The sequence below is a fragment of the Osmerus eperlanus genome, chromosome 7 (assembly GCF_963692335.1).
Source record: "Osmerus eperlanus chromosome 7, fOsmEpe2.1, whole genome shotgun sequence".
NCBI lineage: Eukaryota > Metazoa > Chordata > Actinopteri > Osmeriformes > Osmeridae > Osmerus > Osmerus eperlanus.
In genome coordinates, this window is record NC_085024.1 from 3,677,869 (window position 1) to 3,705,824 (window position 27,956).

At 47.3% G+C, this 27,956-nt stretch overlaps 2 protein-coding genes and 2 long non-coding RNA genes across 9 annotated transcripts; 3 read left to right on the forward strand and 1 right to left on the reverse strand.

Annotated features, from left to right (window-relative positions):
• Positions 1-203: 203 nt before the first annotated feature.
• On the forward strand, positions 204-7,818 carry zdhhc18a (zinc finger DHHC-type palmitoyltransferase 18a). 4 transcript variants are annotated; one of them, XM_062466578.1, is made up of 10 exons: positions 208-884; positions 1,172-1,332; positions 1,603-1,752; positions 2,030-2,167; positions 2,336-2,387; positions 3,007-3,109; positions 3,233-3,345; positions 3,524-3,623; positions 4,566-4,635; positions 5,648-5,788. In XM_062466578.1, exons 1-9 carry the CDS (start codon positions 649-651, stop codon positions 4,605-4,607), a joined length of 1,095 nt encoding a protein of 364 aa, XP_062322562.1. In that variant the 5' UTR covers positions 208-648; the 3' UTR covers positions 4,608-4,635; positions 5,648-5,788. The 4 variants fall into 4 exon arrangements, with proteins under 4 accessions (XP_062322560.1, XP_062322562.1, XP_062322561.1 ...); XM_062466576.1 differs by lacking the exon at positions 4,566-4,635 and having other exon boundaries at positions 204-884; positions 5,648-7,818; XM_062466577.1 differs by lacking the exon at positions 5,648-5,788 and having other exon boundaries at positions 4,566-5,629.
• LOC134024129 (uncharacterized) lies at positions 6,994-15,012 on the reverse strand. 2 transcript variants are annotated; one of them, XR_009930853.1, is made up of 3 exons: positions 14,790-15,012; positions 14,312-14,432; positions 6,994-8,350 (listed from the first exon to the last, which is right to left on the reverse strand). It is a non-coding gene; the product is annotated as an uncharacterized LOC134024129 (long non-coding RNA). The 2 variants fall into 2 exon arrangements; XR_009930852.1 differs by having other exon boundaries at positions 14,312-15,012.
• LOC134024056 (uncharacterized) lies at positions 13,347-14,083 on the forward strand. The gene is made up of 3 exons (XR_009930844.1): positions 13,347-13,414; positions 13,528-13,677; positions 13,765-14,083. It is a non-coding gene; the product is annotated as an uncharacterized LOC134024056 (long non-coding RNA).
• A 4,670-nt stretch (positions 15,013-19,682) lies between the features above and the next one.
• tent5ba (terminal nucleotidyltransferase 5ba) lies at positions 19,683-25,808 on the forward strand. Of its 2 annotated transcripts, XM_062466565.1 has the most exons (3): positions 19,683-20,151; positions 24,492-24,927; positions 25,161-25,808. In XM_062466565.1, the coding sequence occupies exons 1-3, from the start codon at positions 19,996-19,998 to the stop codon at positions 25,556-25,558; spliced, it is 990 nt and encodes a 329-aa protein (XP_062322549.1). In that variant the 5' UTR covers positions 19,683-19,995; the 3' UTR covers positions 25,559-25,808. The 2 variants fall into 2 exon arrangements, with proteins under 2 accessions (XP_062322549.1, XP_062322548.1); XM_062466564.1 differs by having other exon boundaries at positions 24,492-25,581.
• The last annotated feature ends 2,148 nt before the right edge of the window (positions 25,809-27,956 follow it).

The window sequence follows — 27,956 nt, forward strand, 5'->3', positions numbered from 1 at the left end:
ACTTGTGCTAATGCGGAACGCTTTGTTACTAGTGTTTACTATACATTTCTGGCATACTATAGTGTACATTATCCCCCCACAAAAAGTGCGTTCATTCAATAGGTGGGTTGGGTATGTGATATCCCTCTTTGGCCTATTGGTTCTCACCCAACCCTCTCTATCCAGTTACTGCGCAGGTGTACACGTCACGGATCATGTTTGTTAAATGACACTGCCAGCCAGCTCGACCACATTCAACCTTTTTTAAACCGAGTCTAGTAGCTAGCGAGCAAACCTTAACAGTTTGTGGCCGACAACGAAAGAGAATTAAACATTGAAAATTCATGGATTTACTTGTACTGAAGTTAGCTAACTTGGCTAAATAATAGAGGATCACTGGCGATCAACAGAACAAGGTCGTCGGTATTTTAACCGAGTTGTGGAAGGCAAGGGATGTCGAGACGAGAGGGTTAGCTAGCTAGGGTTAGCTAGTTAGCTAGCTGGCCAGGTTGGCTGGTATTGAATATCAAAGGATGTGTTAACACTGCCTTAGCTAGTGTTCCATCTCCAGAATGGTTTCAGAGATCAAACTGGAGGTCGCTTTCTTGTTTGCAATCTAGTGCAAGGCTAGGTAGGACTACTACAGTAAGTTAGTGGATTGTTGGAATCATGATGAAGAATTGTGAGTACCAGCAAATTGACCCACGGACTCTTGTTTCAACACCTTCATCAACGCTACCGCCCACGGACAAAAATGGACACCGGCTTCGAAGGAAATGGGAAGTATTTCCAGGCAAGAATCGATTTTATTGCGACGGACGGATCATTCTCGCCAAACAAATTGGGGTCCTACCATTGACACTCTGCCTTATCGTAGTGACCAGTGGCCTTTTCTTTGCGTTCGAGTGAGTAGCTACACTAATATTAATACAATTATAATATCTAGCTATTCTAGCTAACTAGAAACACTGTCCTATCTCCTTATAAGCCACGTTAGCTTTAGAACTGTTAAGCATATCCTTAGCTATACCTATATCTATGGTGAACCAGACTATAGTCATGTGTTCGACTGAATACTTCTTAAATGTACCACAGTACACTGGTCAGCCCTATTGTTTGAAGCCAGCTACTGTTTTAGTGGGCACTGTACTTGGCACTGCACATTCACAACGTCCGCTGTTTTTATTTGCAGCTGTCCGTTCCTGGTGACCCACCTGACTATGTTCATACCTGTGATTGGAGGGGTATTATTTGTGTTTGTGATCGTCTCACTGCTCCAGACGAGCTTTACGGACCCGGGCATCCTGCCCCGGGCCAAGCCGGACGAGGCAGCCGACATTGAGAAGCAGATAGGTAAGAGAAGGGAGTCATGGTGCTAGTGATTTGAGCAAAGTGCTTCAAACGGTGCTTACTGACTTAATAGCCGCACTTAAGAAGATTACTAATTGTTGTTGATGTCAGCGCTGATGTAGAGAGCCTGTAACATGTAGAATGTTTGTCTCTTTTGCGCTCTCTTTTGGTTAACAGTATGACAGTTACTCTAAACGTGATCTCAGCGTAGATTGTGACTGTCATGTGTGCATGTTTGGACAATTACCAGTACCTCTCTTCTCCCCTCATTAGACACCACGGGTTCCTCCACGTACCGCCCCCCTCCGCGCACCAAGGAAATCCTTATTAACCAGCAGGTGGTTAAGCTGAAGTACTGCTTTACCTGCAAGATGTTCCGCCCGCCTCGGACCTCACACTGCAGCCTGTGTGACAACTGCGTCGGTAAGAGAGGCGTGGCCTGTTTCATATATAAACACTGGTAAACAAAGCCAGGGCCATGTTGTGTTTTGTATGCCTAATCAGGATTATCTGTGGTGTGATGCAGTATTGTAGTTGAGATGATTCTGCTGTTGGGAGTTTCTTAAACAACAGACACTTTCTTGCCACAAGACCTGTTTGACTACTCAAACTGCACTTCTAGTTCCTGATGATCTGCTGTACGTATCGATGTACGTGCTGTAACTGGTTTTCTAAAATGATTGTCTCCTGTTTTCCCCAGAGCGGTTCGATCATCACTGCCCCTGGGTGGGGAACTGTGTTGGCAGGCGCAACTACCGCTTCTTCTACAGTTTTATCGTCTCTCTCTCTTTCCTCACCTCCTTCATCTTCGGCTGTGTCGTCACACACCTCACGCTACGTACGCACACGCCCGCTCATCCACACTTTATATGTACACATTTACTCACACGACTCTCGCGCGCACACACACCAGCAGCGCGGTCGCACACATGCATTTCAACGTTTCCATGAAATGAACAGTAGTACGTGGTGGTGTTGGTTTGATGGATGCCTCTCTCTCCTACAGGCTCCCAGGAAGGTAAGGGCCTCGTCGCCGCAATTCAGGAGAGTCCTTCTAGATATCCTTTATTTACCGGCAGATCTTTTCAACCTGGTTTCAATGGCCGTGACTTAGACGCCATAGTCATTGATTATCTACTGCACTCGTTAATGCCCTCGCTGTGTGTAGCTGCGGACAGAAGCCTTGTTTTAAATGACCACTTATGGACCACATACGTCTTCCCCACCACCTGCTGCTACACCACATTTCCCATCTGTTCACTGGTCAGGGTGTTGACGGGGCATTTCATCCTGGCTGTAGACGGGTCCTAAGCCCACTCCCTGCTAATAGGATGAGCCCCCGAGCCTTGCCCGCACACACGCTTGCCTGGCCTTAAGTCACAGCTTTCAGGCAGATGGCAGTTCATCAGAGGAGGGCGTGACACCTCAAGTCACACTGGGATGATGTCACTGGCTAGACGGGTGCGTCGCACATTCTGTGAATGCGTTGGACAGACTGGGTGTGGTGTTTTATTTCACTTCAGTGTTACTGAGCTAGTAGTACGATTGATATAGCCTGTGATAGTTCATATGTCGCTGTGAAACGTCCTCGATTTAGAAACGATATAGACATTTTTGTGATGACCATGTTGTTTTTGCTCACCGTGATCTTGGCCTTGACTTGGCCCCCGTTTGCACCGTGGTGGAGCTGGTCATCTGTTTCTTCTCCATCTGGTCTGTTCTGGGCCTCTCAGGCTTCCATACCTACCTAGTGGCCTCCAACCTCACCACCAACGAAGACGTGAGTTATGACGGACACCACCAAGAGCCCCCTGGGCCCCTCGCCTACGACGAGTTATAACCCTCAAAGAGAGATCTTGGGACTTGTAGTTACTGTTTGCTTGTTTGGGTGTTTCCTGGGCAGATCAAAGGCTCCTGGGCCAGTAAGAGTGACCCAGAGGAAACGGGGAATCCTTACACTTACAACAGCATGGTGACAAACTGCTGTGTGACCCTGTGTGGGCCTCTGCCTCCCAGGTCAGTACAGAGGAACACGCGTCCTGTGTCAGCCATGCAGGACAGTCACCTCCCATATACCCTTAAAAGCATTGTAATATCTTGACCCGTGTATCCTGAAAAGCATTGTAACATCTTAACCCATATACCCTTAAAAGCATTGTAACATCTTGCCGTCGTCTCTCCCCGCGTTTTCCAGCCTGATCGATCGCCGAGGCTTCGTGCCCCCGGAGGAGCCGCCGGCGGGCGCCCCGGACGCCGAGCCCCTCCCCTTCATGGCCAAGAACGACACAAACATGGTAGGAGGCGCCACCTAGTGGCCACGTCCTGATCGACTCCCTCGTAGCCCCAGAGTACCCTGTGTGCCTCCTTGCCCTGCCCTGCCCTGCCTGAGCCCTCCACGCCCCCCCCCCCCCCTCCTCCGTGCCTCCTCCCCCTCCCTCTGCCCCTAGACGGAGGCCCCTCCATGACCTTGTGCCATATTGCTAAACGTGGGGGATGCTGTTGCTGTGTACTTGAGCCCTCATGACGTCCATGCAAACGGATGGGAACCCCCCCCGTTACCTGAGCGTTGACTTGAACCGACTCCACTCGTGTCTGCCTGCCTACCTGATCTACCTCTTTAGTTGTGAGTTTATACAAGTGCTTTGCTGAGCAGACAAGTTTTAATTGATTACTTCTTTAGATGTGTTACACGGGTGAGGGTAAGTTAAGGGATTTTACAGAATGTCACCAAGTGTTTTGTTTTATGGCTGTAGACTCAATGTGTTGCTGTGTAAATATTCATCTGGGTCGGGCTTGTGTTCCTATACATTTGAAAGCATAAATCCTGCCACCAAAGAACTGTTGATTTTGGCATTTGAGGTGTTCATAAATATACCCCACTTTATACCAAGTCACGTATTGACATTAATCACATTTCACATTCACTTATCACTGTTATGAGTTGCTATTAATTCTTTATACTCTTTTGGAATATATTTCTTAAATGTGCATCTATTTCTATCTCAAATAAAACATTTTTTATTATGATTTTGCCGTTTGTCCCCAAGTTTAATCTCAGATGAATGCTTTCAAGCTTTGTTAAATCTTCTTCCATTACTCCAGAAGCATGTGTTTTTTAAAATACGGTATGAGGGCAGCCTAAGCACATCAATAGGAGGAGTTTGTGTGTGTGTTTCCCTCCCTTGTATAGCCCCGTGTTAACTCCCAGCTCTGATGTGTGTCCTCCCCTCCACCAGGAGGACAACTGTCAGGACTTTGCTCTGTCCTGCACTGCCTAAAGGGCTCTCCCACATGTGCAAGAGGAGGGTAAGAACGAGGGGCGGCGCTCAGAACCGTCCCAGTGCTCCTCTGCTCTCCCCGCGGCGTCCCTCGCTCACTGCCATGTCCACAGCCGGTGGAGGGAGGCAGGGCTGTCATAGGCCAGTCGTTTTCATTTTGCGTTTGGGTGCATATACAGTACTGTGCTTAGGCACCGGTGAGAAAGAAGTAAAGCAAAAAACGCTTTCAAGAAATAATCAAACGAAAAGACTACACACTGCATCTCAACAATGCAGTTTTAAACTGCCACACAAATACAGCAGACAATAAATATTGACGACGATATTCATGTAAAAAAAAAAAAAAACTTTTGCACAGTACTGTATATATAGATATAATGTGTGTGTATATATAGATATATGAGCTGTGACTGCTGAGGGCGCTGGCTGAGGGGAGAGGTGCAGTGGTGACGCTGAGCTGTGATGGTACCTGACCACACCTGCATGACTCTCCCTGCAACATGACTCTCACACCTCCATCTGCATAACTCCACACTTCCTTCCTGCTGTCTGGGGGGGGGGGGGGGGGACGACTTCTCTGGTGTAGAGAAAGAAGGCCGGCCTTTCAGCTAACTTACTAACCCGATGGTAACCTAACTCCTGGCCTATATTACCTGACACCCTCAACGGAAGCAAGACCCAGGGAGAGAGACTTGTCTGGGTCTGGTCATCTGTGTGTTTTGTGTACCATGCTGCTGTCCTGTGCTAGCTGGAATGCAGACGTCACAACTCCGCCGCCATTAAGCGTCTCAGAGAAACGGTCCCGACCGTGCGGGCGCTCACTAACTCTTTTCTTCTCACCTTTTGCAGAAGCTTCTTTTTTGCGGGTTAGCTCATTTCCATAACGCTCCGGTCCAATCATTACCTTCTCTGCTCGTCATCAACGCCACCCTCTCTGTGTCTTGTCTTTGTCTCTCGGTGGAGTATGTGATATATTCAGCCTAGATTCTGCAGTTTCCTGCCTTTTCATGATGCCTCTCTCTTGTTTCCTCGCCGCACAGTGTACTCCGAGAACCAAGGACCTCCTCGGGAGAGTGCTTCACTCCTTCGATCTCCAGGGGCTGTGTCCCCAGGGCTCCCCCAAGACCAGTCCCCTGGGCCTGGCTGCCTCCCGCTCCCCTGCCCCCTCCTCCAGGCTCCCCTCGAACGGGTGCTCCAGCCGGCAGGACCGCCCCTGCCCTCCACTAGGTGGCGGCAGCAGCGGCAGCAGGAGAGCCTCCCTGCTCTCCCCGAACCCGGCCTTCAGGCTGGCCAGGCCGTCGCCGTCTCTCAGCCGCACCACCCTCATCCTGGGGGACAAGCCCGAAGCCGGCTTCCTCTCGCTGCACTGAGCATGCTCCGTGCCCACAGTGAGGCGGGGGCCAGAGACCTCTGCCCTCGGCCGATTGGAGCGTTAGGCAACACGGGCCCAAACCTACTGAGGGGCCTCTGGCGGAAACAAGCAGTAACTCTGTCTCGCTTTAGCTTTGTCTTTGAAACTCAGGACTTCAAAACCAGTTCGTCCTCTGGTGATGTCAAGCTTTCCCTTTTTTGAATGACGAGAACTGGTCATGACCAGAGCTTAGTAATACTGACAAAGCACAATGAAGATTTCGTAAGACCGGACATTTTTGTAGACACAAACGTTTTGTTCCATGAAGCCTCAAGCCAAACGTTCTTTCGTGTTCCAGCATCTTAACTCACACAGGAAGCAGTATCCTCTGCCTTTATGTACAGTCTTCAGTCCTGTTACCTCTTATGCAAACCATCAATACACAGACTCAAGGGCATAGGTTTGGTTTGAACATTGGTGGGGACAAAATATTTTTGTTCGCCCCATGCACTAACACGACCGCTCCTCTGACGCTGATAATTGGTGGGAAAGTTTTAGAGGTCTCTTGATATGGTAGAGACAAGTCCAAGTTTCAGGTGTAGTGCCATTTTATTTTTATTTTTTATACAAGTACAATCCGCCCCAAACCTACCCCTATGCACAGACTCAAAGTCAAGAGGTTCATTAGGAACCAGACCAGTCAGGGGACCTTAATGTTGATGTCTGGTGACTTGTCACAGCTGCAGGCATTGCCACGCATGTTCAGCCAACAGAAGTTGGCTTGAATGCTAAAAGCAGGCCAAACCTACTTCGATTGTTGGGATGACAACCTTAGAGGTGTTCTGCCAGTCATGGGGGGCTGCTGTTAATCTGGAGTTTTTTGCCGTAAGTCCTTTTTCGTTAGGAACAGAACCAGTTTCAAAATGTATTAAAACATTTTTTTTTTTTATCTGTGTGTTTGTTGAGTCTCTGTGGGGATATTATGTGAGGAAGAATGTAGGAATGTGTGTAGAAAATATTGGTCTTTACCATCTGTGTAATGATAATCAGGTACTTACTTTCTGATGGAACAGGAAATGTTACGTACTGCCTGAGCTGTGAACTGTATAGCACACAACATCATGTGTTCTAGATGAAGAGTTCAGTCATGGCATTTCAAGTCTTTAGTAGGTTTTTATATTCAGTATTCACGTGTGTTGGTACTACAACTTGAGTCCAAAACATATTCACCACTGCCTACTGAGTTATTTCACAGACCAGTTAATACACATGAACTAATATAATTTTATTTTACTCTCTCTTTACTTGTTACAACAGAGTAAATGTTACTGGTATAACATTCTTAGTATTTCAAGTAAAGTTCTAGAAATGTAAGGTGATGCCACTTGCAGGCAGGGCAAGTTGTCAAAAACCTTGAAGTGACCTTTGCCTGTTTTAGTGGCATGAAACCCAATCCCCTAGTCGTGTATCAAGGGCTTCTTGTCTTTTACGTAGAGTTTGAGGTACCTCAACAAGCCACCAGGGGGCGAACTCTGCTATAGATATAACACAGTTACAGTCAGATGCAGGGCGAAGTTGTGGTGTGGGTCCAAATGCCTATTTTTTGTATTGAACTTCTATAATTAACTATATATATATATATATGTTGTGAGTGGAATAGAATAAGACCAATGTGTGACAGGTAACTGTTTTGTGTATTTTCTACACATCACTTTCTGAATCTAACTGGTTGGCCTTCAAGCGTTGTCTGGGAATTTCAAGCTGAGCTTGTATGTTGATTGTGTTTTTCTACTTGTGGATTCCAATCACGATAAACAGTGGTGACCTGAATCTCTGCTCAATAAAACACTTTTGCTTTGAGTTCTTTGTCTTATTATAATGTTGTCTCTGAAGAGATGTATTTTCCAATGTTCCGAAATATTGTTTTTGATGGATGGATACAGTAGACACATTGACACATACACTAGACAACTGTCAGATTCAACTTTCCATCGCGTTGCTGATTACGTTTTTGATTCGATTACTATCTTGGCCAGAAGAATACACTGCTCTCAAACGGTCCTGTCCTTTGCGTGTCGGTTCATGACATGACCTCAGAGAGGGTACAATTCCCTGTGAGTCGTCTGTCGTCTGGTTCCACTGCCAGATCCCTCCTGGAAGCCAGGACAAAGAAAGTATGCTAGCCACATGGTCTGGCTGAGCCACGCTGGCAGATGAGAACCAGCCGTCTCTGAGAATATTGTTCGTGGGGCAGATTTAGATTCTTGCATATCGAAAATACACATATCACCCAGATCTGTAGGGATGTGCCTGTCTATGATGGGGCATGCAGAACAACTCGTTAGCCGCTGTGGTAAGAGCTGTGAGTATGTTGTGTAGACCAAGGACCATCCTGGGGGAAAAGTGGAGAAAGATTAAGTATGAAAGTGAGTAGACGGGTTATGAAACTGCCTGACTAAACTGGGTAAATTACACGTTTCATCCATGGAGAATTTAGGGCTGAACTACACTTAATCTTCACCACAATGTCTGTCTACACACGCCTGCTTGCATCCATACCACTTCCTGTCAGCCAAAAAATCTGCCTCTCTGCTTTCTAAGATTAATTAATGCATGTTCAGAGGGGGGAGGACCAACTAGGGGCAGACTGGCAGGCTTCTGTCCCAAACATACCTGGGTTTGAAATGATTAGTTGTACCACATTTCACAGACCACATCCTCCTAATGAACGCCTGGAAGACCCAAGGTGAATATTACTGCATGGTTTGCAGACTGTGGCTTCACATGCACTGAGTCAAGAGATTGTTTTTGGTGTTGTACTGTCGACATGGACGACTTCTAACTTCTTATCACACAGGATTAGGCTGAATCATTGTCTTTTTCTTTTCCAGATTGCAGGAATTGCAGAGGATTTGGGGAAAAAAGATGATTTGAAGTCAGCTATCTCTCTGTTGTACGGTGTGAAACGGTGTGATCTGGAAACACCCTGTTTGTTAATGGCTCCAGTCTATTTTAAGAAAATCAATCAAAGTTCCTGCATTGGGTTACTTGCATCACTCTGTCATAGCATACACACCCAAAACAGACCACACACTAAGATATAGATCCCTGTGAATGTTGAATTTCATCTGACATCATCAAAGGCCTTCACACAGCAGTATATCAATCCAACCATGCATACATCATCCTCACCTTTACTTCAAACACGGGGTCAAAGTCATGTTTTACACAAGACAACGTCAATACTGTCTCTCTCAGCATCTGTGTTAGATTTCAACATTTCGACCGTAGCCCAAAAAGAACCCCCAACCCCTCAATTGTTGGGGGGTTGGGGGGTTGGGGGCGAAGGGCGGTCATGGCCTGAGTCAGTCTGAATGTAATCAAACACACTGTCACTGGCAACATCCTGGGTCACAACTGTACCAGATGTGCATGGCTAGCCAGCCTTACCACACAGCCCAGCCAAAGGCTGTGTTCAGCCTTGAGACAGCCTGTGCACGGTTGGGGGGGGGGGATTTTATTTAGGGTAGTTGTTGGTCATTGTGTGTGTCTATAAGTGTGTGTGTGTGTGGGGGGGGGGGATTGGGGTAGTTATTGGTCATTGTGTGTGTCTATAAGTGTGTGTGGTGGTGTGTGTGTGTGTGTGGGGTGGGGGGGATTGGGGTAGTTATTGGTCATTGTGTGTGTCTATAAGTGTGTGTGGTGGTGTGTGTGTGTGTGTGGGGTGGGGGGGATTGGGGTAGTTATTGGTCATTGTGTGTGTCTATAAGTGTGTGTGGTGGTGTGTGTGTGTGTGTGGGGTGGGGGGGATTGGGGTAGTTATTGGTCATTGTGTGTGTCTATAAGTGTGTGTGGTGGTGTGTGTGTGTGTGTGGGGGGGGATTGGGGTAGTTATTGGTCATTGTGTGCGTGTGTGTGTGTGTGTTGGGGGTCATCAGAGAAGGGAGACAATATTTACAAGCAGGTGTGAAGGCCAGTACTGCAGCTAGGCCTCATGGTAATGTAATGTGTTTCAGATGGACCGGGCCCTGGGTAACATTAGACTAACAGGGGCACTGAGCCCTGGACTAGTCCTATTCCAACCTGCAAATTGTCTGTCTATCCAGACACTTAATGCCCGCCCCCCCCCCCCCCCCCCCTCACAAACAGTGCATCGAACCGCAGGGGGAGTGGGACTCAAACCCAAACAGTGTGCAGTAGCACACCACACAGTCTACCGAACGTGTACAACATAGTACGCAGCACTGCAGCACGGGACTGGCCGAGTGGAACCCGATACCGTGACGTAGCGTGTACGAGGTGCCATCCCCGGAGTAACTCCTCAGTCGTCATAGTGACCCCCCCAGGAGGACCCGACCATAACAGCTTCCTGAAGCGTCTACAGTGAAGAGCTCTAGAAGCAGAGGACCTACAGTGAAGAGCTCTAGAAGCAGAGGACCTACAGTGAAGAGCTCTAGAAGCAGAGGACCTACAGTCAACACTCCTAGTGCCAGCCTGACTGCTTTCATGACCTTCCCTCTACACAGGGTGACCAAGTAGCTCTGAACAGCGTCGTCACAGACAGAGAGCTGTCTGCCCGCTGCCCGCGCGCCATGTTTGTTGAGACAGACGGAGAAACGTTCCAGATTCCCAGAGACATACATGCGTAACTGTACTTTGGAAGAGCAAATGTTTAGTTTGGTTACATCTACAAAAACAGGTAAACAAGAGGGCGGAGCTAAACAGGCTTTTCGCTGAGTCAGTCCAAGGATGTGTGTGTGCGGGCGTGTGTGTGTGTGCGGGCACATGTGTGTGTGTCTTAGCGTGTGGTTACAGCAGGCTTCTGCCTGTCTCTGTGGGTAGCAGGTGTCTTCTATGGCTGTTTTGATCATCTGCGTGTGTGTGCATGGTGGCACAGTGTATGCACACAGCTAAATGTGTTTTGGTCTGAGTTCTCTATTTAGAAGTGGACGAGCAAAACTGCTGGTAAGGGAGGGCCGCCTGCCTTTCATGGGTTGTATGTTCTATGAAATGCATGAACAGAATTCCAGTTCGCCTCAACTGATGAATGGAATAGATTTGAGCCAGTCATCTGCCAGCTCATTCACTCCAAATTCCTATAAGGCCTTTCTGTAATTGTTCAGTGGTCATTTAGCAGGGATGCTAAATGTTTGAGATAATCACTTCATCACTTTATTGACAGGCCTCTTTGTTATTTGACAACTTGTGGGCCTGTGTGCTGCCGTTGTTTAACAACCACACAGAATCGACCAGGTCGGCGATGTTGACCCAATGTGATCCGAGTGAGTGAACAGGTCGACGGACCGGCTCGCTGGAAGTCCAGAGGCTTTTCAGAGGGGGATCACTGTGGTACGTGGGTCACATGCATCGTCATCTGTGCTTGAACTCTCTTCAGTCATAGGGCGTCATACCCTAAACCTGCCGTCACTCTTATTTCCTGGCATGAAAAGTGCTACGTCTGCAAGAACCTGTCCTTCTTTCTAGACAGAATTTCTAGACGGTCCTGCGATTAGATAACATTGTGTGAAAAAAAAACGAGATTACCAACCCCTCCTCCTCTCCCCCCTCCAGTGGAAAAAACATGCAGCGATGTTGTCGAGGGTTGCTCGAGGAGACCTGGAACGGTGCCATGGCACAGTGTGCAGTACCAGTGTACCAGTGGGTCAGTGCCTCTCTGAACACAGATAGGCCCAGCGCACAGCTGATATGGCGAATAATCTAAATGTCTCGCTAACAGCCAGGACGTTTGGCACCTCACAAGACCTGTCAGCACGCGTCGTTAGACCATTTCTACTGGGGCACGTGCCACAGTAGAAATCTGCTGTGCCCCAGTCAAATCAAAAGTTTGAGTTTTAGCAATTTACTTTATTAGTCACTGCATTCATTTAGATGGATAATCCCGGAAAAATAAACGCAGTATCCCAATCAACGCTTGTAAAATCACAGCAGTCTAATCGAAAACACAAACCGATGCCCGCAGAATTCCATGTCAGCGCGCTCTTCTGAGCTTGCCAAATAGCCACTGCAGCAAGCACACAGAAGTCCAGGTGTCGGACTCGGCACACAAGTCAGAATAGAGGTAGGCTAAGAAAACATTACAAAACTAAAGCAACCAAAACATAAAAACAATATTACATGAAGCTCAAAAAAGAGTATTTGCCCTCAAATGAATGGGAAAGAAATTTGCACGCTCGCATTAACTATTGATGTCCCTGCCAAAGCTGATATCAAAATTGTTCCCGGAACTGTTGTATAGTGGATTAAGCAAGGGGAGTTTCTATAGCCTAGTAGTGCATTGTGCACAGCAAGCTTGGAAGAAAAAAAGGATATGAATAGGGGCCTGTGCCCCAGTAGAGCTTTATGTCTAACAACGCCCCAGAGCAGAACTGTATTTTAAAACAGGGATTCCCGTCAAACAACCCCTTCCCAACCATGACAGCTGAAGGCATACTTCCGCTCTGGCCTACCCACATCGTGTCGATGTCATGCTGAGACCAAAACCGCTCTTACTACAGTTGACACGTGACAGTTACGCAACAGCCAGAGCACAATTGGTGAACTTCACACTGTAAGAACTCGGTGTGCAGCAACGAGCCATAAAGAGAAGCTGACAGCGATAAGACCCTGTCCGAGACACCAGTGTTCTGCCATGGAACATGACCATGAACATGGCCAATGACAAATACACAGTGAGCCACTCAAGAGAGCAGGCCAAGTAGACATGCCGTCACCGCGATGCCAGGTAGAAGGCCAGGTATACCTCGCAATAACTCCAAATGTTATTTATGATAAGCCCAGGACCCCATAACCCACAACCCCAGGTCTTCAACCCTATCCTGTGACACATGCACAGAGGCGTGTGGAGTCTTTATGGTGTGGTGCTCAGAGGTTGGTAAGCAGCTGTCGCTGGGTCTGTAAGTAAGAACAGCCTTTGGCCGCATGTGCAATAACCATCCTCCCCCTCATGCTTCCAATTACACTGTAGAGTCATAAAATCCCGACTCTTCACCAGAACACTCACATGCATTTTGATCTTTTGGGCCAACAAGCCAAGTTCCTATCAGTTTTTACAGCGGATTTGGTTATTTCTGCATATTTGTTTTCTCTGCTGAAGGACAGAGCAGTACCGTGTGCATTTACTTTGAAATCTTAACTCATGCAATGCCGTCAAATATATAATAATAATAATTATATAGGGAAATGAGAGTTATTTCCCTAAACCCCATCGGGCTTATCATGCAGTCATCATGCAAGTCCCTGTCTCTTAGAATCCTGCCTTTAACCTTACAGCTGTCACTGGCTGGCCCACGGCATGATGGGAGAATTCATTTCCCATGAATCCTTGCAGGTCTCCTTGGAGCCTAATCTGAGGAGCTAGGACTGGAAAGTTCCATGGCAGCGTGCCGCAGCCAGGCCGACAGTCAGGCGATAAAACCAGCCTGTATGCTTCTCCCAGGTGATGTCAGCTGATAGCCATGATTGTGTGAGAGTGTGTGTGTGTGTGTGTTACCGCTGCACCGACCCTTGTGGGATTCCTACAAATTGACACAATGTCTTTCCAAGGTGCAGTTCCCTAGACAGACCCTCATGTTTCCTGCTTATGGAAAAGAGATGATTTCTGGGAATTAAATCAGAGAGCCAAGCTGAGTGCGGTTTCCCCTTAGCTTACTTGAACATGTTCAAGAGAAAAGAGGAAGGGGCTGTTTCCTTTCTTCCGAGGTATGTGACACAGTGCGCTAGTGCGTGTTTTTAGCATGTTTCTTGGCTCATGTGAGAAAGCAATAAGACGTGTCGTCTGTTTTATAGCCGCGTGGGTTCGCTGCCCTGCTGACTCCACGGGTATGAGCCTGCCGTGTGCTGTGAGCAGGGCTCAACTCTCTGCTGGGGCGGGAGAAGCAGCCCTGAACCTGCTGAGTTCTCAATTGCTTCATAATGATCTCACGCTCACTTCAACAGATAAGGCTGGAGACTCCAGTATCGAGAAAAAGGAACGTATAACGAAGACGCACCAATGTCAAGACTTAAAAGTCCTTTCAAAAACGACTTTTAGCAATGCCTCATTGTTCACTGTGGGTCATTCGGTCCTGTCTGCGATGAATGTTCTTTAAACAAATAAAAACATTTTAGTCCGAAGACTGATTGTGTTTGCGCAGCTCGGCTCTGACGGAGGAATGCAGTTGGACATCAGCTACGCTCCCTCTGCCCTGTGCTGATAGGGCGGGATGTGGGCGCCATTATTGCGCAACTTAGTTTGGACACCAATTAAGGGAGCAGACTTTGTTGGACAACCCTCGGGGGGAAGTGGGGCGGCGGCGGGGGGGGGGGGGGGGGAGGGGTGACGGTGTTTTATTACCTGTCCATGCATTCCTCCTCTCAACATGAGGTCCCTCCTAGCCCGGAATAAGTCACGCAGAGGCCTGTGCAAACTCAGATGGGCGGTTTACCAGGAGATGAAATTTGCACCAGAGGGCTCCCTCGAAAAAACCCCTCTTTCATCTGATTAACTCACACACTCGCACGTGTTGGAAGGCGCACCTTGGAATGCTCGCGCACATACACTCACACACACTCACACACAGATGAATCGGAGCACTTTTGTCAAATCAGCATTTCTGACAAATGGCAAGATTATATCAGTCCATTCCACCTCTCTGCCATTCCGGTTACAGGGTTGTAGTGTTGTAACTACAAGTCTTATATTTTGGTTGTTTGGTATTATCATAATCTTTTGAATACATTGTTGTTTTAGTTGCACTGTCCTATGTAATATTGTAGTTGAGTGGTCACATTTTATTGCGACCCCTCTGGCTCACATGGGTAAGAGCGCGTACCTTAAAAGCTACTGCCTGACACAGGGGCCTGGGTCCAAATCTGTGTCGGGCCACTTCCTGTACATCTTCCCTTCTTTCTCTCTCTGCTTTCTTGTCTCTCTGTCCAACTGTCCTGTCAAGAAATAAAACCAAAAACAGACAAAGAAAACAATCTTCCTCTGCTCTCCTCAGGGCTGCCTGCCGTCTTAATCTCCTTCTCTCGCACCACATAAACACTCACGTAACAGCCGAGTCAAATAACACCATATTTCACCCTTGAACCCAAGCGCAACTGCGTCATCATCGACACCTACACCCCCCCCCCCCCCCGCCGCCTCCCCCCCAGCTGGAAACGTTGACATAGTGCCACTCTGAAGGACCTTGTCTCCTCCAGGAAATATTCCCAAACTGTCAGTGAGGGAGGACGCCAGACTCCTAAAGTAGTCTGTTCACCGCTCTGCATCGTACTCGACGCTGACTCGAGTAGGGCCAGCTGCTGTCCAAGAATACAAGATATAAAACAGACCCTGCTATTACTAATGGATTGTTTGGCTACAGTCAGGTGTTTACAAAGGCATTCCTCAAACTTTCAAGCTGATGTTGACCTTTCCTACACAATTACAAAGATACAACTAAGATACTGCAGTAGAATACCTAATAAGGTATTTAATGCCATTAAATGTATCAGATTGTTTCTCGTCTTAGAGGAAAGATAGTCAGGGTCATTTTTGTGGCATGCTGACTAGTTTCTGCTGCTATGGGTCTGACGCCACGGTAACTCGGCGAGTGTGTTTGGGCGTGTTTACCTTTTCGTCAATCTGCTCTGCAAAGCACTGCTGTAATCAATCAAGCAGGCAGCAGGAGAAATGTTTGACGTCAACACCTCAGCTCCTTTGCGCAACCCCGTTCCACAGCTTGGGCTGCAGGGGGAGAGATAAGTGCGCTTGCATCTTATCAGGTCCTGAGAGAACGCCCCCAGGTAGGTCCTGATCAGTGGAGCAGCTCACCAACGCTACATTTACATTTAGCAGACGCTCTTATCCAGAGCGACTTACAGTAAGTACAGGGACATTCCCCCGAGGCAAGTAGGGTGAAGTGCCTTGCCCAAGGACACAACGTCAGTTGGCATGACCGGGAATCGAACTGGCAACCTTCGGATTACTAGCCCGACTCCCTCCCTCCCTCCCTCACCGCTCAGCCAACTGACTCCCTAACGCTACTGACACAAAACAACCAGCTCTGCGGGGTTCACACAGAAATTAAAAAAAGAATTTACCTCATAAAAATCTACCTTACATATAATACATACATACATAACTCAAATATATATAGATGTTAAAGAGACTGAACATGAAATAATGATAATTTATGGAAACACAATCTAACAAAGGGATCGTCTTGGTGGATTGTCTTGGCACTTGGTTGTAGCTATGGGGCACTCACGTAAAGTAACAGAAGGATGTTTCTCTGAGGAACAATGTCCTCCATCGTGTGAGGCTGTAAATAACCTCTTGCGTAAGACACAATGCTAAAACGGTTTAGCTTCCCTGGTTGTCATTCCAGTGTCACAGAGAAGCATGTGCTCTCTGGTCACAGTGTATGATTGATTAGTCATTGTGTCAACTGCCTTGTTCAGAAACACCTATTTACAGCGAGGTTTTTACAACATGCTATGACGTACACTCCTGTTCCACTGGTCAGATGGCACCTGCTATGAATCAATCGATTTTTTTGTAACTTTCCTTCCAGCTGGTCTTGAGGCTGGAGTCGAAAAGATTCTCCATTAACATCTAATAGACCCCGGCTGGCTTTCATCAGGCTCCATCCTGTGAAGACGACTGGTCTCAGCACAAGAGTGTCTGTGGCCTCGAGTGAACTGTGGAATCTCAAGCAATGTGTTACGAGAGAGGGGTGTGTTCAGTCATTCCTCTGGAGGATATTTGAGCATGTTTAACTTGCTGGTCTTAAACATCATTTATTCAAGGTGTGCTCAAATACTACCCCGCCTACAAGACTCACAGGTTCAGGAAGAAAGGCTTCAGGATGTGGATCAAGCCTGTGTCAGGGTCCAATGGAGGTGCAGAGGTCATTGGCTCCTGATCGTCTTGTGTTCTAAGGGATTGGGGATACAAACAAATACCTTGTCATGATGTAAACAAGTAAGTAAGTAAGACTTTATTTATATAGCACATTTCATACAATAATTGCAGCTCAAGGTGCTTTACATAAAATCAATAAAAACAATAATACAAGTGATAAACAATTCAAACAAAAATAAAAATCCCAATAAGATCTCTGTTCAAGAGAGAAACCAACTTTAAACATGCATCTTAAAAGTAACAATAATATAATTAATAAAAGTAGGAAAACCCTTTTGAGATAAAATTACTTAAATGCTTCGGTAAAAAGGTAGGTTTTAAGCTGTCTTTTAAAAATGTCTAGAGTGTTTGCTTCCCTAATATTTATGGGTAATTTGTTCCATAGTTTTGGGGCGTAATTGACAAAGGTCGAATCACCAATCTTCTTATGACTGCTTCTGGTGACCTCTAATAGGCCTGCATTTGATGATCGCAGTGTTCTAGCTGGTGTGTAGTTTATAAAGGAGTTAGCAATGTAGCTAGGTCCTTGTCCGTGTAGAGCTTTGTATGTGAGGAAAAGGACCTTAAAGTCAATTCTGAAGGTAACAGGGAGCCAGTGTAAAGTAGCTAGGACAGGACTAATGTGTTCTCTCCTTTTAGTTTTGGTTAATAATCTAGCTGCAGAATTTTGAATGAGCTGTAGTCTTTCAGTGGTTTTCTTGGGAATACCAGTGAAAAGTGCGTTACAGTAGTCCAGCCGGCTGGATATAAAAGCATGAATTAACTTCTCTGCATCATTTTGGTTTATGAATGGTCGTACCTTTGCTATATTCCTCAGGTGAAAGAAAGCTGTTTTGGTCACTTTATTAATGTGAGAGTTGAAATTCAAATCTGAGTCCAGGATTACACCGAGACTCGTCACCTCTGGTTTAAGACAGGGGGTTAAACCTCCAAGATTCTTAATAAGCATCTCTCTTTTGGATTTGGGGCCACATAGTAGGACTTCGAGTAATGCCAGTCGATCCTCCTCTGTTTTGTTAGAACAGTGAGACATGACACACAGCTCTCCCTGATCTCCGATCTTACTCTCTGAGATCTGCTCTGACCAGACCGCCCGCACACACTCCCCCACACCGGAAACGTGAAACAGGTACTGACCGTGTCAGTACCTGTTTTTTTGTTCTTTTAGTTTGCCTCCGGTTTAGTTTTCCTTCCACACTGAGAGGCAGAGAAGTGGAGGGCCGTCTCCTGCGCCTCGTGGCTGCTTATTTATAGTCCCATGACGCAGGTGCAACACAACACCACCTGGTCGGACTCCGTCCTGGAGACGCCGCTGCCCAGCAGCCGCGGCAGCCCTGACGACCGGGGATGCTGTTGCCACGGGAACAGGATGATGTTGACATCACAGGCTTTCAAAGGGGCGGACCAGCATCTGATGGTTATCAGCTCCCGGTTTAGAATGAGTCACCGGGCTGCGGCGCTTCAGATCCATAACCAAAACTGAAAATGGAAAAGTAGACTGTGTGTTGTCACTGACGTTGCACAGATCGTACAGCCATGGAAGTCGATGTGAGGGTTATTTGAAGGATTTGGCACAATCAAACAAAGAATGGCTTTGTCCTGTTGTCCATGTCCATTCTAAACTATTAAATATGAAAACAAAAGGGTGCCACCTACAACTCTTTGTAACAATAGAAACCTTCGGAGAAACAAATTCTAGAACCTTAAGTTTTTCGATAGAACCACTTTTCAACATGCTTTTTAGAATTCACGAATCAATGAACTTGAAAAGGGTTCTAGAGCAAACAACTCCTTTATTTCTGAGGTCTTCGTGACGTTTTCAATGTTTCCATGAGCATGGTCCATTCTGTGCACCTTTTTGGAGATTAGAGAGAAATTGGTCACTTCAGAGGTCACACACTGGAAACCACTGTTGATACATTATCGGAACTGATGGAAAAGTAACCAGAAGCTGAAAGGTTTTGTGGTCTCGGACATACCAAGGTTATCACCAGTCTGTGTGGTTTATTGTATCAAAACACGGCCGTACAGAAGTAGCAACACAATAAACGGAATCCTGTTGACATATGCTTCTTGGAGAGTTTTTGCAGTTAAGACCTATTACATAACACCATTTGTTTTATATGATAAGAGAACAATTATGTGTGTGTGTTTATTTAATCTTACCATTTGGTTAGATTCCTGATTCCCCTGTTTCTAAATGTTAGACATGAGATCATCCATGCATTACACATTTTAATTCTTGTTTGAAACTATTGTTTCAACTGTTTATCAACAAAACATTTCATTGGTTGTTGTTGTGGTTGGTATTGGTTTTGTTTGTCAAGGAAATAACAATGACCTGCCGCAAATAGAAAAAAGGTCTCTTTTATAAAAGTTCCGACAGGAAAGCAGTTTAAAATGTATTGTGCTGTTGTAACTCAGTCACGTTGCTATGACATTTATAATGTGAGCCAAAATAGAAAATGAGAAAATACATTAGACATAGGCTAGAGAGCCTTGTCTGACGGATATGAATAGATTGTCAAATAGGCTTCTATAACACGCTGTCCAAAAATAAACATCATAGCCTTTTTTTTTTTTTTACTTGTATGTAACAGTTCTACTTTGCCCAGGCATGTTCCATAGAATATTGTGGCCCATGGCAAAAGTACATAGGTGGCGTCCACTATCTGTTCACACGTCTGGTTTAAAGAACGCAGTGGCACAAGGCGGAGTTTCCATAACCAATGAACCTGTAGCCCAACCAATCACAGCGCTATGCAAAGGAAGGGGGTTTAACTCAGCCGGACGAATTGTTCGGGCAACTTCTCAAGCCGACTACACGCGGGCACGTCCAATACAGGGGCAGACTACCTTCTCTTGCGTTGTGGAGTTTTCACAGTTTTGTTTGAGTATTTAAGGGACTAGTTTACATTTACCAGGTTAACATAGAGTAAATTACTTACAAGTCTTCAGGAAACAAACTGGCTTTGGATTTCCAAGTCCTACAGAGATAACTCTTTCCTTTCCGCATCTTTAAACTTTGACCGGACAGATCTGGACTGCTACAGAAGTTTTTCCCCCGACAGATTGACATCGCAACATTAACTACATCTTTAGGATTTCAGTTGAGTTTTTATATCGCCATGTCCAACGGTGATGCGTCGGATCAGAGTCGGCGGTTCTCTGTCCTGTCCTGGGATCAGGTGCAGCGCTTGGACTCAATCCTTGGAGACGCAATCCCTATTCACGGCCGCGGAAATTTCCCTACACTCTCAGTGCAACCCCGACACATTGTCCAGGTAAACGTTAATCTTAATTTTCTGCAACATTACAATAACTTGTTCAAGTCGTTTTTGTTCGAAGGATGCTTTATCCCAAGGTTTGAAATTGTGAGGGAAATTGATGACGACCTTTAAAATGAGGCTACGGTAGCTGTAGTATGCATGCAAGGAGCGTTTCAGCTCAAACGAGAACCCCCCTGGTCCTATAACCTGCTGTCACGATTGCTTAAATTCTCTCTCTCTCTCTCTCTCTCTCTCTCTCTCTCTCTCTCTCTCTCTCTCTCTCTCTCTCTCTCTCTCTCTCTCTCTCTCTCTCTCTCTCTCTCTCTCTCTCTCTCTCTGTCTCTCTCTGTCTCTCTGTCTCTCTCGCTCTCTCTCTCTCTCTCTCTGTCTCTCTCGCTCTCTCTCTCTCTCTCTCTCTCTCTCTCTCTCTCTCTCTCTCTCTCTCTCTCTCTCTCTCTCTCTCTCTCTCTCTGTCTCTCTCGCTCTCTCTCTCTCACACACACTTATTCCCCCCCTCCTTCCCTCTCTCTTTAGCTTTCTCACTTTCTCTTCTCATGCCTCTCAAGGCATTTATCGCTAACTAGCGAGTCGCACCCTTACCTGGATTAGATATAATTGACAGAATCGTCGGGACAGGATCTTAAACGTGTCCTGACCTCCTAAACCCATTTCACACAAGCCTATAGGTGCACGTGAAGTCTAACCCTCACACAGCAGCCTGGGAAGGGAGTAACAGGCTAGGTTATCTGTGCTGTCAGGGGTCAACCGCAAGCCACTAAACTGACTAAAGTTGGAGGACTGTACAAATAACCTCTATTCCCGTGGATATTTTACACAAGCACCATAAGCATGTTGGGTGGAGGGGGGAGTTAGCTTAACACAGAAGAGAGTTAGTTTGCCTTGGGTTTACACATGATGTTGAATGGGTACGATAAATTGACCCACCAATGTGTCTTCCTACTTACATGGTGTAAGTATACATTCTTAGTATCTATACTTATAAGCTTTGGGTCTAGTGTGGTTGCGGTTCTGATGAAGGTTCCTTGAGTGCTTCATTGACGCGCGCGTGGACTGGGTGGGGAGACACACATGTGCCCCCTCCCCCCCCCGTGCCCCCTCCCCCCGTGCCCCCTCCCCCCCGTGCCCCCTCCCCCCCCGTGCCCCCTCTCCCCCCCTGTGCCCCCTCCCCCCCTAGCCCCCCCATGCCCCCTCCCCCCGTGCCCCCTCCCCCCCTAGCCCCCCCATGCCCCCTCCCCCCGTGCCCCCTCCCCCCCTAGCCCCCCCTTGCCCCCCCCACGTGAGGGCTCTTGCACCACGAGCTGAATTCGACCCCCCATGTTGTCGCCTCCACCCGTGTTTCATAACAAAACAGCATCTGCCAGCTGAGCTTGAACTATCAGTTCTCTGTACACACACACACACACACACTTCAGTGGTCTTCCAGCAGAGACCATGTGTGCTCTGAACCCTCTGGGAAGAGAAGACCATCAGCCCGCCAGGAATGACAGCTTCCACGGAGCTGTTTGAGGATAAGCTTTATTGGTTTGGGAAGCTTTCTCTGTTAATTACTTCATTTATATGTATTAATTTACTGTGCTTGTTTTTTGGGTAGTTTCTTGGGGGCTGAATTTACGACCCCCTTTTATGAGCACAGCTGAGTTATTACCCGACAGCGTTTTTTCAAAACATGGGCTTGGCCATGTTTTTGCTGTCAGCGTCAAAAACGATATCTAAATAATCAGTTCTCTCTATGGTGTGTTTGCCGTTTAGTCATAGACTTCTGTGGGCCGCTCCTGTAGTCCAAAATCAGCATCCCAGTGCTGGGAGGACAGGAGGCTGAAACTGCTTTATCTCTGGGTGGAACTGGGCAGCACTCCTGAAGATCATTACACAGCAGTTTAAACAACACCCCGGGTTTCTGAGAACAGTCATCTTATCTGCATTTTGTAGTCCTGTTGTCCTGCCATTCTGTATGCCTGTATCCTGTAGTGCCCAGATGGGTATTGTAGTTCTCTAGCTTTGTAGTCCTATAGTCATACATTCCTGTAGACCTGAGTTGTAGTTCTGTAGTCCTACAGTCCTGGTAGGCCTGGAGTCATGTACTGCAGTTCTATTGTGATTTAGACCTGTATTGTAGTTCTTTTGTCCTGTAGACCTATATTGTAGTTCTGTAGTCTTGTAGTCCTTTATTCCTGTATTGTCGTTCTGTAGTCGTATACTCCTGTAGTCCTGTATGTTATAATCCTATAGTTTTGCAGGGATAGGGCCTAGGTACCTCTGTCTCCACCACACCACCCGCTGGCCACCGCTCCCTCAGCACTCTGGGTCTCTCAGGGGCGCATGCTCACTCTAGTCACAGGTCCTAGATCAGTGCTTACTGCCCATACAAACCTCTACATTTACATTTACATTTAGTCATTTAGCCATTTAGCCATTTAGTCATTTAGTCATTTAGTCATTTAACTACAAGTTCTACCAATGCTGTTCTACCAATGCAAGCTTGAGCAACAGACCAGAGAGGGGAAAAGGAAGGATGGCGTTTCTGGTTTCACAACAGTGACGGTGGATGCACGAGCGCAGTTACAGGGATAGCGCTACACCACATGTAGCCCAAACCAGAAACCACAACAGTAGATTTTACAGTTGTCAGCCGGCCACGACGCGAAGCACCTGTCTCCCTGTCTGAGAGGAATGAGCCATCAAGCCTGTGCCTTTGGTCTGACCTGGTGTGTATAAATACCTGCCAGCTTATGATCTGATCACCATGAAAGAGTGTTTACGACTATCATACTGACACTAATCTGCCAGGGCTGCAGAGAGATTTGGAACTGAGGTGTGCTGCAGGTACAGAGGAATGTAAGCTGGACTGTAGGCCTCTCTGGTCTACAGGTTCTCTGGGAGGCCCAGGGGTCAGTCAGACTAATGCTGTCACAAGTACAAGTCATGTTTTTCTTAATGGTGTTGTCACACATTGGTTCAATGCTTGAGGCTGTTTAATGCAGTTTTAATGTAAATTGTAAGGCAAATGTACCCCTACTGGGGAGAGACTTGTGTATAATAAGGCATCCATACGTAGACGCAGAGCGAGTCGTCAGCTCTTTTTTCTGGAAACTACTACCAGATGTCCAACATCCGCATATTAAACCGACACTTTGTTGAGGAAACTCGTTGCTTTCCAAGAGCCGGTGACGACCCACCCCCCCACTCGCATGCATGGAGGCGGTTCGTTTTCAATGCCGCAATTCCACCAAGTGGATTGGCTTTTAACAAGTTTAGCTTCCTCCCTTTAGCCCTCAGCATGCTCTGGATGCGTTCCATCTTTGAAGTCTTGCCCTCTGGGCTTCCACATAGCTCTGCTGTGTGCCTGCTGGCATGTCAGCCCCTGCATGGCCCGGCTGAAGATCACACACAGCCAATAGCGTCCGAGCGGGACATCCTCTTCACAGATGGGTGTGTGTGCCGGCGGTCTCTTTGCTGAGGCCTGCTCGTGGGTCACCGGGGCTGGGGAAGTAGACGCTGTCTGACCCCTCCCGACCCCCGGGGTCGTGGGGAATAGAGCTGAGGTTTTCTCTTGGTAAGGTCTGCTGGGGAAGCACCGAGACGCCTCTTGTTCTCTGTGGCAGCAGCGCTGAGGCGTACATCCTGCGAGAGGGGCTGCTGTCTGCTAGACCAGGTCTGGAGCAGTCCTTCTCACCCACAGACAGATAGACAGGCAGACTGACAGACCGATACAGGGCAAACAGCTCGGCAGGTCAACAGACAAGTTAGGCAGACAGACAGTCAACAGGCAGACAGGCAGGTGAACAGACAGACAGGCAGACAGACATGCATGTAAACACACAAGCAGGCAGGGAGACGGGGTAGGTAAACAGACAAGCAGGCGAACAGACAGGCAGGCAGGCAGACAGATAGGCCAACAGACAGACAGGCAGGCAGGCAAGCAGATCAAGTCCCTGTCTCTTATCTGAGCCAGTTAGGCTTCATTCATGCTGAGTGGAATGCTGATGAAATGGACTTCTGTCTGCTGTGCTATTGATCCGGCCTCCTCAACACATTGATTCTGTGGGGCCCATGTGGAACTTATTGGGAAACGTCTCAAGAGATTGGCTTGAGGGTCACCAGGTTTGTGTCTCTGACTTACGTGGGAATCAGCAAACTCCAAGGGTGGTCAACACACTTGCAGCACTACAAGTCACAATAAGTCCATTTCAACGTAGAAAACACACAAAAGTCATATCTAAATGTAAAAATGACATTTCAATTCAGCTTTTACCTCACCAGCTGCAGTGTATTCGGTGGAAGACAGGAGTGCTTAGCCGGGGTGACAGCGTCTGTGTCTTGTCTGTGCTCCGCAGGTGGTGCGGGCCCGGCTGGCCCAGCGGGGGGTGGCCGTGCGGGACGTGAGGCTCAACGGTTCGGCCGCCAGCCACGTGCTCCACCAGGACACAGGCCTGGGCTACAAGGACCTGGACCTGATCTTCGGCGTGTCTCTGCAGGACGATGAGGCCTTCCGGCTCGTCAAGGACGTGGTGTTGGACTGTCTGTTGGACTTCCTGCCAGCGGGGGTCAGCAAGGAGCGCATCTCGGCACTGACCCTCAAGGAGGCGTACGTTCAGAAACTGGTGAAGGTGTGCAACGACACGGACCGCTGGAGCCTCATCTCTCTGTCCAACAACACGGGCAAGAACGTGGAGCTGAAATTCGTGGACTCTCTGAGGCGGCAGTTTGAGTTCAGCGTGGACTCCTTCCAGATCTGCCTGGACTCCCTGCTGCTGTTCGACCGCTGCTCCGAGACGCCCATGTCCGAGAGCTTCCACCCCACCGTGCGCGGCGAGAGCGTGTACGGGGACTTCCGCGAGGCCATCGGCCACCTCTCCCGCAAGGTCATTGCCACGCGCAACCCGGAGGAGATCCGGGGTGGCGGGCTGCTCAAATACTGCCACCTGCTGGTGCGGGGCTTCCGTCCGGCCTCGGAGACGGAGATGAAGTCCCTGCAGCGCTACATGTGCTCGCGCTTCTTCATCGACTTCTCCGACATCCTGGAGCAGCAGAGGAAGCTGGAGGCCTACCTGCAGAACCACTTCAGCGGCATGGAGCACAAGCGCTACGAGTGCCTGGCGACCCTGCACGGCGTGGTGAACGAGAGCACCGTGTGCCTGATGGGCCACGAGCGGCGGCAGACGCTGAGCCTCATCTCCATGCTGGCGCTGCGTGCGCTGGCCGAGCAGAACGCCATCCCCGCCGTCGCCAACGTCACCTGCTTCTACCAGCCCGCCCCGTACGTGCGCGACGTCAACTTCAGCAATTACTACGTGGCTCACGTGCAGCCGCCCCTCATCCAGGCCTGCAGCAGATCCTACCAGACGTGGCTGCCCTGCAACTGAGCTGCTCAGCGTGTGTGTGGGTGTGTAGGTGTGTGTAGGTGTGTGTGTGTGGGTGTGTGCGTGTGTGGGTGTGTGTGTGTGTGTGTGTGTGTGTGTGTGTGGGTGTGTGTGGGTGTGGGTGTGTAGGTGTGTGTGGGTTGGGAGCGGGGCAGGCAGGGGGAGAGATCTGGCTCCCATACCTCCCTCTGTCTCAGGGGATGAGAAGGTGGAGGAGTTGGAGGACTGGTTCCATTGCCCTTTGTTCGTCAAAGAAAGAAAAAAGTAAAGGACAAAAAAACTAACAAAAAACATGATGGAAAAGTAACTTTTTTTTTGCCAAATGTGACTTGACTGACGCGATCCTTTACTGCTGTATAAGTGATTTGAGCCGACATGTATTCTTCTCAATTCTATATTTCTCTTGCAGATCGTTTGTATGACCGCTGGTCCTTTTTTCAGATGTAGAGAAAATGTTGGAGTGTGTCCATATTTAAGTGAAAGAAGTCTTTATGAGGTTATATACGTGTCCGTTTAAAGAGCATTTTCTATGAAGCTCTGTTATTTTCATACTCTGGCTTCAGTTGACTTTTTTCCAAATGACATTTACAGGACCAAAGATTTATTTTTGCTGTTGAGAAGGGAACATTGTTGTGATTCCAAGTGCCTAAAACAAACCATGAAATGTACTAAAACACTGTAATGTGAGAGCAGTGCTTTTTAAAGCGATCTGTGTTTCCTAGATAACTCCAACTGTCTTTTCAGGGACAGAGGCATTCAAATTCATGAAAATTAAAAATACAAAAAACCGAAAATCCCATTTATTGTGTTCTTTTTATCTGGCAACACGTTATCCTCACATATTGTAAGTGGTCTTTCAAGGTTAAATGTATCTGTGTTTTGAAGAAGCAAATTGTGACCTTGTAGATAAGACACAATATTACTCAATATTTTTGATCCCACATCAACAGTGTTTTATTTAAGCAGCATGTTTTATTACCAGACATACAGTACCTCAATATGTACAAAGGTTTCGAGAGAACGTGTACTAACACAAAATAAATTCTACACAAAACTAGCTCTCTAAATCGATTTCCACACGTGTCTTCTACAATCAGATTCTTTTTTTTGGGGGGTGGGGGGGTGGGGGGGGGTAACTTCCCCCTCCTGTCTTGATGGCTCAAGACAACCCAAAGACCAAGCCCATTTCCAGTAGCTGTCCCACGGAAACACTAGCGTGTCACTCTGAGTTTCACTTGTGAAAGTGGGGCAGGGGATCCATTACCATCTGAGGACATGAACCATAAGGAAGCCTTGCTAGAGCACAATGGCTTCTCTCTCCCCTCTGTGATACAGAAGCTTCTGGACAAAGACTGGCCTGTTCTCCCACTCATGTTGCCAATGGAAACCCGATCCTGTTTGCTTGAATGATACCATATCCATGCCATTTTGCTCATGTCAACATCAAAATGTAGAAGAATCACAGCCGATGGCCAGGATGTGTGCTAAAAGCGGTGTTCCATACGGCGTTAAAACTGCCATCCTTCAAAACGCATCCCCATCAAGAAAATCAATGCAATTGATATTGAAGAGCAGACATGTTTTTGGTAATATTAACCACGTTAGTCTCATCCAGTTTCCAGTTTGGTACTTCTGTATGTTATATTCAAAAGATTACGTTTTCGTGGAAAACACATGTCGATATTCCCAGTAGAATGTGTATTTATTCTCAACATCTAAAGTAAAAGGCTTCAGAGCCCTGTTAGTTAGTTTTTCCTTCTTTGTCTAATCTCATTGTCTCTGACTCGCTGCAAATCCTTTGAGCAGTTAAGGACTAGCCCCTTGGTCAGGGTGCTAACTGAACCGCTTACGTAAGCATGTCAAAATATGGGCCGCAGGTTCCGTTTCAGAAGTATCCTGGTCTCCCATTGGCCACCTTGGGTTGCCATCCTATAGTTAAAACTAGGAAAAGTACAGAAGTGTGTTTGTGTGTGTGTTTGTGTGTGTGTTTGTGTGTGTTTGTGTGTTTGTGTGTGTGTTTGTGCGTGTGTTTGTGTGTGTGTGTTTGTGTGTTTGTGTGTGTGTGTGTGTGTGTGTTTGCACACTTGTTTAACAACCCTTGTGGGGACCAAATTTAGTCACGTGAAGTCAAACGTTTTCTACAGCCTTATTGCTGGGCCCCATAACTTCAAATGCTTTTTTCAGGGAGGTTTAGGGTTAGATTACATAGATTAGGTTAGATTAGGATTAAATTAAGGGTTAGGGTTAGGGGATGAGGGATTAGAGATAACACCATTTTAAATGGGAGTAGATGGTCTGGCCCCACAAGGTTAGACAAAAAAACCCTGTTTGTGTGTGTGTTGGTGAATATTGGATACCAGGTTTTGCTTCTGTGGGTGAACTCACCCGTTTCACCATCGTACCAGTGTTGTTATTGAGACAGTGATGGTGTGCAACAGG